The following is a 14,326-nucleotide window of genomic DNA, read 5'->3' as shown; positions in this document are numbered from 1 at the left end:
GCACACCAGTACCGCCACTGTAACAGGAGGCAGATCCACCACCCCTCCCATACTTCCAACAGACGGCTCTACAGTAAACAGTCTGTGTATTGTTTCTCATTGCTGCAATTTATCTCCCTTCACTGGCTCCTCACCCGCCCCCTTCACCCTTCCCCTCTACCCTTCCCCTTAACAGGCACACGCTGCCACAGTTATTTTATTTTTCAGCTACACTGATTATATTGATATGCCAAAACCATCCAAACATCCAACAAGGTGCCTACTATACAAAATAAAGGACACGTAGCATTAAAAGATGTTTTGTTTTTGGCAATATTGTTAAATAAAGAGTTTCCCGTGGGAGGCCTGCATACAGGGACAGTTCATAAGCACCAGTTCAGCTACACAACATCGGCATAACTCATCACCACAACATCACTCAGCACCACCTATGTATCATTCCGCATCACATAAGCATCACCTCGGAACTAGCGCACCACCACTTCAGCATCACCTCAATATCATTCCGGATCACCTTAGCATGACCTCCACCACTACTCACAACCACCTCAGCATCACTCCACACAACTTCAGTTTGGCATACAAATTTGACATCCATTCCACAAATAATTCTCCACTACTCCTATCTAATTAAAATACTATTTCACAACATCCACCCTCTTGTTGTTTTATATCCCACACCCAACAGTAAAAACTATAACAAAAATGAATTTCAACAGGCAAGGAAAAATTGACAGCATTGCATAAACAAATAACCTACAACAATTTTTTTTGTATTATTTTTGGTTTTTAGTACAATACTTCAGTTGTATATAATGTTTTTTCGGTTAGATATAAGGTGACAGAAATAGTTATAACACTTGTTTTTATTATAACTTATACGTTTTGAACATGCTGCACAACATTCACATCGCTCCACAACACATATTAAAAAAAAGTTAAGAAAGCCAATAGCTAAACATTTATAACTCTTAAAAGTTAAGAAAGCCAATAGCTAAACATTTATAACTCCCCAAAGGCGAGACCTATTGGCTATGCCAATGCTTATTTTCTCTTCTCCACGGTTTTCATGGCGGTGGAACCAACATAAAAACCATAGCAGATAAGAAACATGTAATACGCGGTACCGGCAAGCATATTACTGCCTCGACACCGCCACATCACCGTCAGGGAACGGCGGCTCTCTGGCAACTGCGGCGGGTCAATGATGGGCGGACCACCCTTATTGTAATAGGGCAGTCGGGAGTCCACCACCGCTGCGCCTCCACGAGTCTGGCGGTCCACGCACCAGCAGACTCATAATTAAGCCCTTAGTGTGGTTCATGTCCCACTACTGGTTTAGCGTGCTGAATATGAAATTCTTAGCACATTGTACCTACATTTCAGTGTTCATCAATAGCAATGGGGAGTAATTGGTGGGGATGGCTGTTCTATATAAATCCGGACTTAACATACACAAATGGGAGTCCAGTTCTTATCCCTTTCAAGCATATAATAGAAAAAATAACTATCGCTCAAAGAAATACAGTAGAAAGGCTTATAACAAAATGATTTCCTGTTGGCACAAAACATTTGGACTTCTAGGCTTACTCTTAGCAGTTTTAATTTTATTTACCAAACTGCCGATTTTAGTGTGCTGTTTAATGACCCTGCTGATTAAGGGATGGTCACTCTGACAGTTATAGTACTGAATTTAGAATTTTACTCTCGGGTTCCTATGGCCTACATGCGTATAGTGGTGCATAATATTGTCCTTCTCAGACTGGAAGTTGGTAAAATAGAGTGGTCACCTAACACAACAATTACATTTGGTCTTTTAGCTCCTAAATCTTTAGAAAATACCTACAAATTCATTAATAGAAACAACTGACTTCATTTAAGGCAGCAGCTGGGCATATGGAATATTAAGGCTGCGACTGTGCCTAATCCCTTAGTTGCTCAATATTCTGACACCTTAAAAATATCATGTACCAGCAGACATCCGAATAAATGAACATAATACAAAGACTGAATATTGCTGAAAGAGCTTACAAAAATGTAATTACTGAAAGGTAAATAGTATCATTTCAAACACCACGCTGAGTCGCATGAAGTCACCTAGAGACCATTTCGAAGATGCTGAATTCCCATGACCATTTTGGGAGGTTGAGTGCTGTAATCAGTGAGTCTCTGTGATGTTGCAGTAAGCTGTAACATTTTTCATGTAAAGCGCATATAAGAATTAGATAGAAAATAAGAAACAACCCCAGAATATGCATCAGAGCTGAGGGTTGCAGGGATTTGTACACAGCAGCACAGGAAAGATACAAATCTGATTTGACGTCTGTGTGGGAAATTGGGTTATTAGTTGTGCAGCCAGCACAAGTAATAGTTCCTCAATTGTCCTCAGTGGGATCCAAACACCCCATTGTAGCGCTTGACGCTCACATGGTAGCTCTGCAGAGCAGTCTAAGGCCTACTCAAGGGAGGTGGTGTGGGCTAGTAATCACAAATCACTCGTGTGCAATATTAACACTCAATAAATGATAGTCCAATAAGTACTTTTTCTTTTTGAAAAGGAGAGGTACCTTTATTACGCACACATTACTAAACACTTCGTAGTAATTTACAAATATACATTGGCAGATGGAACATACCATAGACAACATTGTGTAATCATTGGTGACCCCGTAGAGCAGTCACCTAAACATAGCAAGTGAGTTTCAACAGTCCTTATGCAATCACAAGATATTCCTTTGGCAGGAATCATGGTCAAATTGTGATAATGATGTATCATGAACCCAATAAACATTTATCAGGAATTAAATTTGTGTGTGTTTGTGCATTCTTTCCCATACGTGACATTTACCTTTAATGGTCAGAAGAGTTTCTACGAGCAGCTTGCATAAGTGTGTAAACTTGTAACCAGCCAAGTGCCCCTTACCCTTGCTGCATTGCAGCCGCCTTATCCTAAAAGGCAGACACTCGCAGTAAACACACAAAGTCCTTTTACCATGTGATTACTGTGGGTGAAAAACCGGTAGTGAGACTCACCCACAGTAAAAAGTCCAAAAACCGGGTGATCATAACAGCAAAAAATCTGGGCGTACTGCTGGAGCAGAACCCAGTGGAACAGTCTACCAAAGCAAGACCATACAAATACTCAATTTACACAGCTATGTAGAGGATCCCAGTCCATCTTCATTGCTGGAGGAATGCATTGAGGATCCAGTACCAAACATTTCACATTTTTATTTAGTGTCCTTTTGAATTGAAGCTTTTCAATTCACATCAGCAATTATGGAGGACCCTTGAGGAAAGATCCTTGGATCACCTTTCCTTGATTAACTAATGTGCCATTTCAAATATAACACTACTCTTGAAGATACTGTTCTGATCAAAAAAACATAAGGCTGCAAAGGAGGGCCTGCAACCATGAGAAAGCAGTCATTCAACATTTATATCCTCTTACGTTAAGGATATAACCATAATTGGATAGGGAACTGTCGAGGCATCATGGACATCCAGGCACTCTTGATGCCTACTACAGAACGGCTGCCAAAGCTGTACCAAACCTTTTGTGTTGTCTCGAGCAGCATCCAAGACATACTATTATTGTTTTTGTGTTATCAGTTTCATTAGCGTTTGGCGAGAGCCGCAAAAAGTGCAATTGTTTGATGAATGATGATGCTTTTCTTACTTTGCAGTATGATTTCCAGTAATTTGGGGAAATGTTATATAAACTCTTTGTAAAGAGGAAGTAAGTTAGTCCCTGCTATTCGCGCCTCTTCCCCTGTCTGCCCGAGCCTCTGGTATGTTGGCCTGCTGCCCAGTAAATAGTATTAACAAGCATTTACAATGCAATGGTTTTGCCTTTGTTAAAGTTAGAGCTATTGGCATTGCTCTTGACATTATTTTTATTTATGTTTTTTTAACATAAATAAATGGCATTGTCATTTACAATGCCACTAGCTTTATCTCTCGCAAATGACACCCACAAACACACACACAGAGCCCTTCCACACACACACCCACACAGAGCGCCCCACACACACAGCCACACAGAGCCCCCCCACACACACAGCCACACAGAGCCCCCCACACACACAGCCACACAGAGCCCCCCACACACACAGCCACACAAAGCCCCCCACACACACAGCCACACAAAGCACCCCACACACACCCACAGAGCACTCTACACACATTTACACAGCACAAGCAGGCAACAGGGGCACACGGAGGCACAAGCAGGCAACAGGGGCACACGGAGGCACAAGCAGGCAACAGGGGCACACAGAGGCACAAGCAGGCAACAGGGGCACACAGAGGCACAAGCAGGCAACAGGGGCACACAGAGGCACAAGCAGGCAACAGGGGCACACAGAGGCACAAGCAGGCAACAGGGGCACACAGAGGCACAAGCAAGCAATAGGGGCACGAAAACGGAGGCCCAAGCAGGCAACAGGGGCACACGGAGGCACAAGCAGGCAACAGGGGCACACGGAGGCACAAGCAAGCAACAGGGGCACACGGAGGCACAAGCAGACAACAGGGGCACACGGAGGCACAAGCAGGCAACAGGGGCACACGGAGGCACAAGCAGGCAACAGGGGCACACGGAGGCACAAGCAGGCAACAGTGGCACACGGAGGCACAAGCAGGCAACAGGGGCACACGGAGGCAGAAGCAGGCAACAGGGGCACACGGAGGCACAAGCAGGCGACAGGGGCACGAAAACGGAGGCACAAGCAGGCGACAGGGGCACACGGAGGCACAAGCAGGCGACAGGGGCACACGGAGGCACAAGCAGGCGACAGGGGCACACGGAGGCACAAGCAGGCAACAGGAATCCTTGCAAAATTTGTTTGTGTGCTTTTCGATAGCATAATTTCTATGGGCATGTATTAAAAAGAGGAAGCAGGTTGGCACATAAGACGACTTAAAATTGACTTACATTTTTACTGTATTATGTATATAGATTAAATGATTTTTAACTTAATCTATATGGTAGCACTCTTAAGACTCAGGATTTAAGCTATCTTTTATAACGTCTTTTTTCTAAAATGTGACTGTAAATATTTTTATGATACTTTTATGATCTGTGTAAGATCGAATAAAGGATTTGATTGATTGACTACTGCTAGTCCACTGAACAACATTAGGCCATGTGTTAGTTGACACCTACTTTGGTATTATAATCCCCAACAGAACTGAGCCAGAAGAGTGTCCGAAGCTTAACTGCAATAGTGGATAAACATTTCACATTAAAAAAATTAAAGTTGGCTCAAAATCAGTGTTTCCTGCAAAGTGTCTTTTGCATAGAGACCATTTGCAGTTTGAGTTGTGCAGACTAACGAAAAAGCATTGGAATAATGAGCTCCAGATCATGCTGGATTTCAGATCCTGTATTTGGAAGGTTATCTTCGATGAAGAAGCATCATAGCAGCATTAAAAAACTTAAATGTGCAAAGAGAAAGGACCCTTCAACTTGACAGCATATTTTTCTCTTTTGCTAAATATGGCGAGTATGAAATGTAACGAGTCTTAAAACTGACCTGAATGTTTACCTAGACAGAAATATGGTAAGGAATGTGTGCCCTCTCCTTGTATCGAGATGAATCTAGTAATATGATCGCACCACCGAAAGACGCGACCTCCGTCAGCAAGCACTACTCTCCAGCCATGTAGCACCTGCGTGACTGTCCCTAAAGCTGGAGCAGCAGCCTATGAGCAAAATATTTATCCGGAGAATAAACTTCTCAGAAGAAAGTTCTCACTCGAGAAAAGCAGCCCATGGGCAGAAATCGAAAAGCACCCTCCAAGTTAAAAGGCTGTTGCCAGAGATTCAGTTCCTGATCATAACTTCAGATCTCTCTGTACCGGAGAGAGAAAAAAACAGGCCAGTCAGCCTGAGGGATTTCACCACCATAGAAGAATCACTTGGCCAAGCTCCCTGCACTCCGTCCCACAGCGGGACTTAAACACCTGAATTATCGATAGCAGCGAGAGCCGAGAAACAGCTCATCGGTAATGAAGGAAAAAAAGCACACCATGGCCGTCATATAGGAGTCCTCTTAGTCACATACGAGGCGGCTCAGACAGAACTCAAAGAGACCACTCAACGGGAGGTCACAAAATATCACGGGAGGGATGCCTGTCCCTATGAACTTCACCTTTAGTTCCATATCACATAAGACACCGAAGATCACAGAAGAGAAGCCCTGAGAGAAAACATAGAGATGAGAACCTTAACGGTTCGGTGCTATGTGGCAACTGCACACACAATGAGGAAGTCGTCTCACCCTCGAAGAGGCGCACGAAGACGGCTGTTCGGCAGCGCCCCTTTGCTCAGCACCCCTCGTCTCCTCCAGCTGAATCCCCAACACCAAGGAGGGGTCCCAGTTCCAGCCCAGCTGCTTGCACATCCCACAGGCAGTGAGGGGAGCGCGAGGCGACACACCCGGACGGCTAAGCCTAGCTGCTAAGCACCTGTTCACGCTCCTGTGCTTCTCACGTGCTTGTTTGTCTCCCCCGTCCCCTCCTCCTTGGCGCTCACACTCCCCTAGGCATACCTCGGTGCACACAGTCCCCTAGGTCTGCCTCTTTCCGTTCCCTCCTGGGGGTCCCGGGAAGCTGCCTCCTCCTCCTCCTCCGTGGGCTCCTCTCCCAGCGCTGCGGCCGCCCACCTTTTGCCCAGCAGCTTCTTGGCGGCCTCGTCCTGGCCCAGCTTACAACAAACCGCAAACCGAGGGGAAAAAGGCAGCCAATCACCGCGCAGGTCGCCCGGCGAGCCTCCCGCAGCCTGAAGCAATGGCAGCGCGGCTCCCGGGTGACGTCGGCGGTTGTTCCCTCGGCTTCTCCGCGGCCGCGAGGCCAGCATCAGGCAACAAGCGGGAGGGGGCGGGAAAGGGGGGTGGAGAGACGCAGAAGTGCCGGCAATGCCGGACCAGATTCGGGGGCGTTCCCGGCGTCGCGTGACGTCGGCAAAAGCCAAAGAATGTCGGGAACGCCCCCGTGTCTGGTCCGGCATTGACGGACAGGCCCCTCGTCCAATGGCAAGGCTCCATTTACGGAGCCAGCCAATGAATGAGGAGGGCCGACCCAAAGCACACTACAATTCTCATCAGGTTTTCGCCTGCGCGAAAAAGATGCGCAGAGCGCATCTTTTTGGCGAGGCAAAACCTAAAAATGACCTTCCGAAGTAATTCCTGAGTGAAATACTCTAGTGTAAGAGAGACTTTTTTAGATTTTGAAGACTGGAGAATGTGAAACCCCTTCGTTTCACATAGATATTTCAAAGAGTATTCTTTCAAAATCGTCGTGCTAGCCTGTAAGTGTTTTTGTAAATAAAGAGGTCATCAGCGTCTGCAGATGTAATTTGCTGTCACTTGGCATATGCTCGCTGATTCTTCAAGGGCTGTCAGTCTAGGATAACTTAATTTTCAGTGCTTTTAAAATGACATTCATTCTCAGCACGGGGAACATTGTAATTATTAACAACAAATTATTGCTAACAAGCAGTGTCAATATTTGATTACGTTTTTTTTATTATTCATTTTTCTTCCAGAGAAAAGCAGAAAGCCGAAGCCAGGGACCTTAAGGTATTAGAAATCCTGCAGGTCAAAGACAGAAAAATACAGGAGTTGGAGAAGGTTTGTGTTTTTTTCAATATGCATGAATGAAATAAATGTCCACCTTAGTTAAGAGTGATCCTCAATATTCGGGTGCCATCTCGTCTGCATATTAATTGGTTTATTTTCTATATATTTTGCTTATTTATTTGGCTATATCTATAGGTGTGCTATGCCTTTACAGCATAACTCAAATGTGTGTGTGTGTAGGGGTGGTGGGCTTATTTCGAAGGTAATGTTGTTAAGTTTTCTTTTGAATAGAAGCTAGTTGATGTTAATCCCAAGTGGAGTTGTGTGGTAGTGACTTTAAGAAACTTTAACTTCTATAGCCAGAATGTGTGTTCAAGAAGAAAAATCTGTTTTATATGAAACCCCGTATTCTTACCTTAATAATTAAATACTTAATTCATTAAGTATTGCCTAGGTAGCGCCTGCCCTGTCTCTTTGAGACATGCTGTATTCAGGAGATGAGTTTAACAAAACAGGGTCTAGGCTCCTACCACAGTAAGGCTAAGCCAGGAATAATCAAGTAAACAACACAAGTGCCAGTACTGTATCTTGTTCTCTACAGTCAACTACGACCCATATGAATAAAACATACTAGCCTGTTTTGTATAACGTCACTAGTTTAATGGTTTATTTAGTACATCTAGTTTTTTATTTCTTTAGAATTTTTTCAGAAAAAAACCTTTTTTGTGCATATACAAACGTGAATACAATCTATAGCAGTTACAAAACATCACTATACATATTTACAATTCATCCTCTCTATATTTACAATCTGATGCATTCATTCCACAATCATACCATCCTCACACATACAGTGAAACAAAGAAATGTGGCTTTGTGTCAAAACAAGCATTTCCTAACACTTGATGTACCCTAGTAGCCTTTTCAGTACAACCATGTCAGGTACAAGTGTACATATTGAACAACTATTCTAAATATTTGTAACAGTGTCCTTTTAATCCTAGTTAATGACACTAAACCACCTACAGTCGACGCGTTTCGAACTCCCTCAATGCGGAGTTCTCCTCAGGACCATATATGAATCTTATTCCTAACAGGGTGCAAATCCCAGTATACAAGTCGTATGATGAGGTGACCAGATTCTTTATCAACGTGGGCCGTTGGCAAAAGTCTTTTTACAGTACGTAGCCCCGGTCTGATAGGGGAACATAAAAGCATGATTCAAAACAAAAATACTAATTCAAACTTAGTAGTACACTGGCTGAACCACAATCATAACATAGCCCAAGTCAGATTCATGGTGATTGAAAAAATCAGAACCCAAGAGGGGAGAAATCCCAGCCAACATCTATCACAGCGCGAAGTACTATTAATGAAGAAATTCCAAACAATGGAACCCTTGGGTCTCAATGACAAAATAGACCTAAGTTGTTTCCTATAATCCAAGGGTGTCATGTATAGAACGATGACTTTTAGAGTTTAAGAGAATAAAGGTGTCATTAGAGATGTATTTCTGCAATTCAAGTATTAATAAAATCACTCAGAAAGTATTCAGCAATTACAATTGACTTGAGAACAATGTAGTTTCTACAATGTGTCTTCTTTAGTTTGGCAGACTAAGATGCTTTTATGATGTTGTGTCAAATTTTGAGGACATTGTCAACAATATTTAAGCTGAGATTGTATTATAGTCACTAGAAGTATCATTGTTTTTGATGTCTGCGACTCGAACACTTTACACATTTTGCTTGTTTTACCTGGTTTGTTTTTCCCACTTGAGACTAACACACTAATATGGCCGCCGCGTTGATAGCACCCCAGCGCGTTGTTGTTGTTCAAGTAGTCCGTTCTTAGTGTTTAGTGATTCACGGGTCAACACGGTTATTTTAGACTGTAAGCTTTTGAGAACGAGTAACAGCGAAGCAAGAGTAGATCGGTCTACTAAGCCGTCTGCAGAGCAGTATAGGTAAGCCCATACATATATAAGAATAACGAGGAATGAGATCGCCAGATTGTAGTCTAAGGTTTTTACCGTCTTTGTTCACATTGCAGGAGCGTTAACTACGACGAGCATTTCATCTAAGGTAGATTTATTCAGGTGATGTTCTCACATATTCGAAACTAACGTTTGCACATCCTTTCCTTAACTCTCACCGTTGTTCGTTTCTTTAGATTACGTGCAATTCAATCTCTGAATATACCGCGGAATTCGGTGTCTAGTACAGAACAGGTTAGCTAGCAACCCGTTATGATGCATGAATCAACAGGTCACGTACACAGTTATAGTACAACCTAAAAGCAGCGTCCTAGCGTCCGTTGCACTATCTTTGAGTAACTCTCACGAGTTATGCACTATCTATGTAGCACTGTTATTTAGCTGCATGACACTGGCTGAAAACTATCTCTAGTTGACATAAGCACGCTGCACGGGAACACACATTTTTTGTTTCTTTTTACACTGGCTCATCTCTCATGTTGCACACTCTTTTAGACTTAGTAAATGTTATCTTGACATGCATGAAAACTTGAAATCCGATTGTTTCTTGCACCGAACCTGACTTGAAATTTTGTATGGAAATTATGTATGGGAAAACATCTACTTAGAGGAGCAAGATGGCGCCTGGCTAACGGCTGAGGATAACGCTCCCGATGCCGGAATATAATGAGTGCAAGAATCATGCTATAAGAAAAGTTTTAGGAATCTATGTACCTTATGGAGACAGTGGCATGCTATTGCATTTTTGCGGAGTTCCTGACAGTCGGGATATCTGTAACGGCGGCATCCCTGGAGACAGCAGTGTTGAAGAAGCGGCGAGCTATCGGGACATCAGCGAGGTCAAGAACAGCCCAGCTGAAGGAGTGGCTGTCGGCGTGTTCGGTGTGCTCGGCGTGCTCGGCAGGGTCCACAGAGGTGGAAGTGGGCTGATTAACAGAGCCCGGAGACTTCGATGTGAGGAAGCGGACGGAGCCAGATGGTGGAGTGAAAGCCGGAGACAGAGCTGTAAAAGCCGTTCAGGCACAGGCACACGCGGTAAGCTCAGAAAGAACTGGGATAGGTGATATTTAAAGATAAAATGCTTCAACAAACGGGCTGAGTCACGAGCAAAGCAGAACTCTATGGGCTTTGAGTAGCACTGGGGCTGGTGGAGTTCGTGTGACCAGTGGAGCTCTTGGAAATTGCGGAGCAAGATTAATTAACTGTGCCTCAAGAGCTGGAGACAGAGGAGGGAGCGGTAGCGGGCTGGATAGAGATCCATTAAGGAAAAAGCACTGTGGTAGGCTCGGTGGCTGCGCACAGGAACAAATACAAGTATTCACAATGGCACCAAAGGTCACTCGTGGTGGGAAGGGGAGGCTGGTAGATACTGTGCAAAATAGACAAGTTGATCAAGGTGTAGGTATACCCAGCACAGTCAATCCGGCACCCCAGAAGGAGCCAGTGAAGGGCAAGGATGCTAGTAGAGCCCCCAGTGAGAGCGGGGGGGGGGCTGGCAATAAGATAATTACGGCTGAAGTGGCAGGAGCATGGAGTAATACTAGAGGAAGGAAACAAGGGGCAGCAAATATAGTGACAGCGACAGCCACATGGTCTAAAATCATTTCAGGCTGCTTTTCCCCCGTCCAACAGCCTAACATAGCCAAAAAGAACGTGGAGCAAAAAGCAGGCACGCCAAAAAACAAAGATAGTACACATGAAGCTGAATTAACTCCCCAGTGGGGGGAGATTATGGATGCACGGGATCAGCTGGGTAATTCCCCTGAGCCAGGAAGAACTGCGACGGTCGCCAGAGAGGGGACGGAGGCGGAGATGGAGGCAGTGACGCTGGTGACGGAGCTACTGGTGCAGGAAATCACCGCAAGCAGCGGCCCTAGTGGCCTAGAAGATAATTTAGACGCGGCTGATAATTTTTGTTTCAGTCACAGATGGGTCTGAAGGCTCAAAGGAGGCCCCATCGGATATTGAAGTGAGTGGAGGGGAGAACCCCACAGACACAAGCCTAGCTTTGAGCTCGGAAGGGAACAGCAGAGCTTCTTCAAAAGAAAAGGATCCTGTAACTAGGAGAAAGAGGCTATCAAGGCGGCAGAGAGACTCACAATCTCAGGAGAAGATTGCCAGTGGACAAAGGCGGACGAGTGGAACTATTACGGAAGCAGCTCTGAGATGGGACTACTCTGCCACAAGAATGACTTATCCTGAGAATATAGCACAGGGGGCTGCAGAGGCGGAAACCCCTACACTCCAGCTGATCTTAGATTCTATAAAACAACTGCAGGATGAAGATTGAGGGGAAAAAGAACCGATTAGCAACAAAGAACCTGAAATGTGCAATAAAAAAAGTAGCAAAGATATGTACGAACACGAATGCAAGGGTATCCCATTTGGAGGATCGTACAAGCACCTTGGAAGATCAGCAAGCAAAGAATATAGCTAAGCTAAATGGCTATGAAAAACAGATGGTAGATGTCCAATGGAAATTGGAAGACCTGGAGAATCGCCAGAGGCGAAACAATCTTCGAATTCTGGGTATCGAAGAAGGGGCAGAAGGGGACGACGTGAGGGCTTATGTCCTAAAATTGATGAAAGGTGCATTTCCAGAATTGGGCCACTGGGACTGGGAAAAAGAGGTCCAGAGAGTACATAGATTCCCGATGACCTTGAAGAAGAGTCAACAGAAAGCCCAGGATGGAATACAGAGACCAAGAGCTATATTGATATATCTGGGCAATTATTTATTGAGAGAGGACATATATGCTAAAGCCCGACCTAATGCTAAACGATCATTTGATAATCAAACTTTTTTTACAACTCCGGATTATTGCCATATAACAGTTGAAAGGAGATGGAGGCTGAGAGAACTGTTGGACCCTTGCCACCAGATGGGATTACAGGCATATCTGATGAACCCAGCTCGGTTGAAGATAATCTATAAAAACACTACTAGAGTCTTTACATCTGAAGTTCAGGCAAGAGCATACATGGACACGATAAGTTCCAGTGGACCAGCTAGAGAAGACCCATGAAGACCCATGTAGATCTAATGACATAGCTATATAGAGACAGAGGGATGGAAAGATGAAAAACAATTGATATATGGGACAAAGGACATGGGAGTAAATGGTGATATTGGTGGCAAGGGGGTTATTGGGGGCTATCCGGGGGTAATGGTATGATAGGAAATCAAATAATGGTCAAAGTGCTAGGTAATATAAAATAAGCACAAGATGAGGCAGACAAAAATCTGGGAGAGGAGGCCGTCGGCCGGACTCCATCACAGAGATCTTAGGTCTGCTTGCTCCTACAGGCGGGGGTGGAGGGGGGGGGCAAGTGGGGGGGGGGGGTTATACAGGTAGAGAGGACACAGGCGGGGACAGGGGGAGCACAGGGGGAGAAAATGGGATAAAAACATCATCATCATTGAGAAATAAGAAAGGTCAGAAGAATAAACACAGGGAGAGGAGAAGCAAAGATAAAAAGAAAAAAAAACTATGCGGATAGTAACGATAAACATTTGTGGGTTAAATGATGCGAAACAGCGAAGAGACTTGAAAGAATATTTAAGGGTGATGCATGCCGACCTTATATGTTTACAAGAAACCCATATCGAGGTCTCTCAAAAGGATCTATTAGAACAACTGGGTTACCAGTTAGTAGCATATACAACATAAGGGACAAGAACACGGTGGTGGCAGTATTGGCTCGGGGTAGGTTTCTTGAAATGAGAAGGCAGAAGGTAGATACGTATGGCCGATGGATCATGATGGAATGTCAGGGGCAGGGATTTACGTTCACTCTTTGCCCGGTTTATGCCCCCACAGTGGATGACCCTGAGGTCTTTGATTATATCAGTGCACAAATGGCAAACTGGCCAATGCCAATTATTATGTGTGGTGATTTGAACATAAATGGCCTGAATGGCCTATGGAAAAATGATCCAACAAGGTTTCAAGGACGAAAGAAAAAAGCCATAAAGCATTGATACAGTTGATGCAAGACAACAGGTTAATCGACATATGGGAGCATTAAAATGGTAGTGGAGGGGGCAGCACCTATTATTCCGCCCCGCATAAAGCTTTAGCAAGACTAGATTATTTTCTGATATCACCCTCGATAGCATCTATTGCTAATGTCAAAAAACTGCCGCGGGCGATGTCAGACCATAATCCTCTGTTTTTAGATTTAAAGGTCCCATATTATCAAAAACAGGGCTTGAATTGGACATTTGAGAGCGCTCTGCTACAAGATGTTAAGTATGTTACTCAGATGGAAGGATGGCTCAAAGAATTCTTTATGATAAATAGAGGGACCGCCTCTCCGGCGGTAGTTTGGGATACTATGAAGGCTGGTGTGAGGGGTGAGACAATGAGCTATTCTATCAAACGGAATAAGAGGGAGAAGGAGGAGATCGAAGGAAAGATAAAGATAGTTGCCCGTATTGAAAGAGAACTTAGCGAAGCGATCAGAACTAACCAAGACATCGCGGGAATAATATATAATCTAGCTATTGCAAAAGCAGCAGCGGGAGAAGTATTAGCCTCTAAAGCAGCAGGAAAGTTTCTGACCTGGAAGCAAGATCAATATGAATATAGCGAGCAGATTGGTCGGATATTAGCTATTCGAACACGGCAGGCAGCTACTAAAGGGGAGATATCAGAAATTAAGGCAAAGATAGGGGCGGCAGTAACAACACCTGGGGAGATATGCTCAGTATTTCAGGAGTTTTATCAGGAATTGTACGACCCTG

General features: G+C 44.3%; 1 protein-coding gene across 1 annotated transcript in view; it reads left to right on the top strand.

Annotated features, from left to right (window-relative positions):
• Window positions 1–14,326, top strand: part of CNTLN (centlein) — a 1,434,305-nt gene that overhangs the window by 245,002 nt on the left and 1,174,977 nt on the right. The window contains exon 4 of the mRNA XM_078675976.1: window positions 7,550–7,634. Coding sequence (XP_078532102.1) covers window positions 7,550–7,634 — 85 coding nt within the window. The remainder of the gene's footprint in view (window positions 1–7,549; window positions 7,635–14,326) is intronic.

Source organism: Lissotriton helveticus, chromosome 2_1 (assembly GCF_964261635.1).
Source record: "Lissotriton helveticus chromosome 2_1, aLisHel1.1, whole genome shotgun sequence".
Taxonomy (NCBI): domain Eukaryota; kingdom Metazoa; phylum Chordata; class Amphibia; order Caudata; family Salamandridae; genus Lissotriton; species Lissotriton helveticus.
This window is presented reverse-complemented; position numbering and strand designations above follow the sequence as displayed.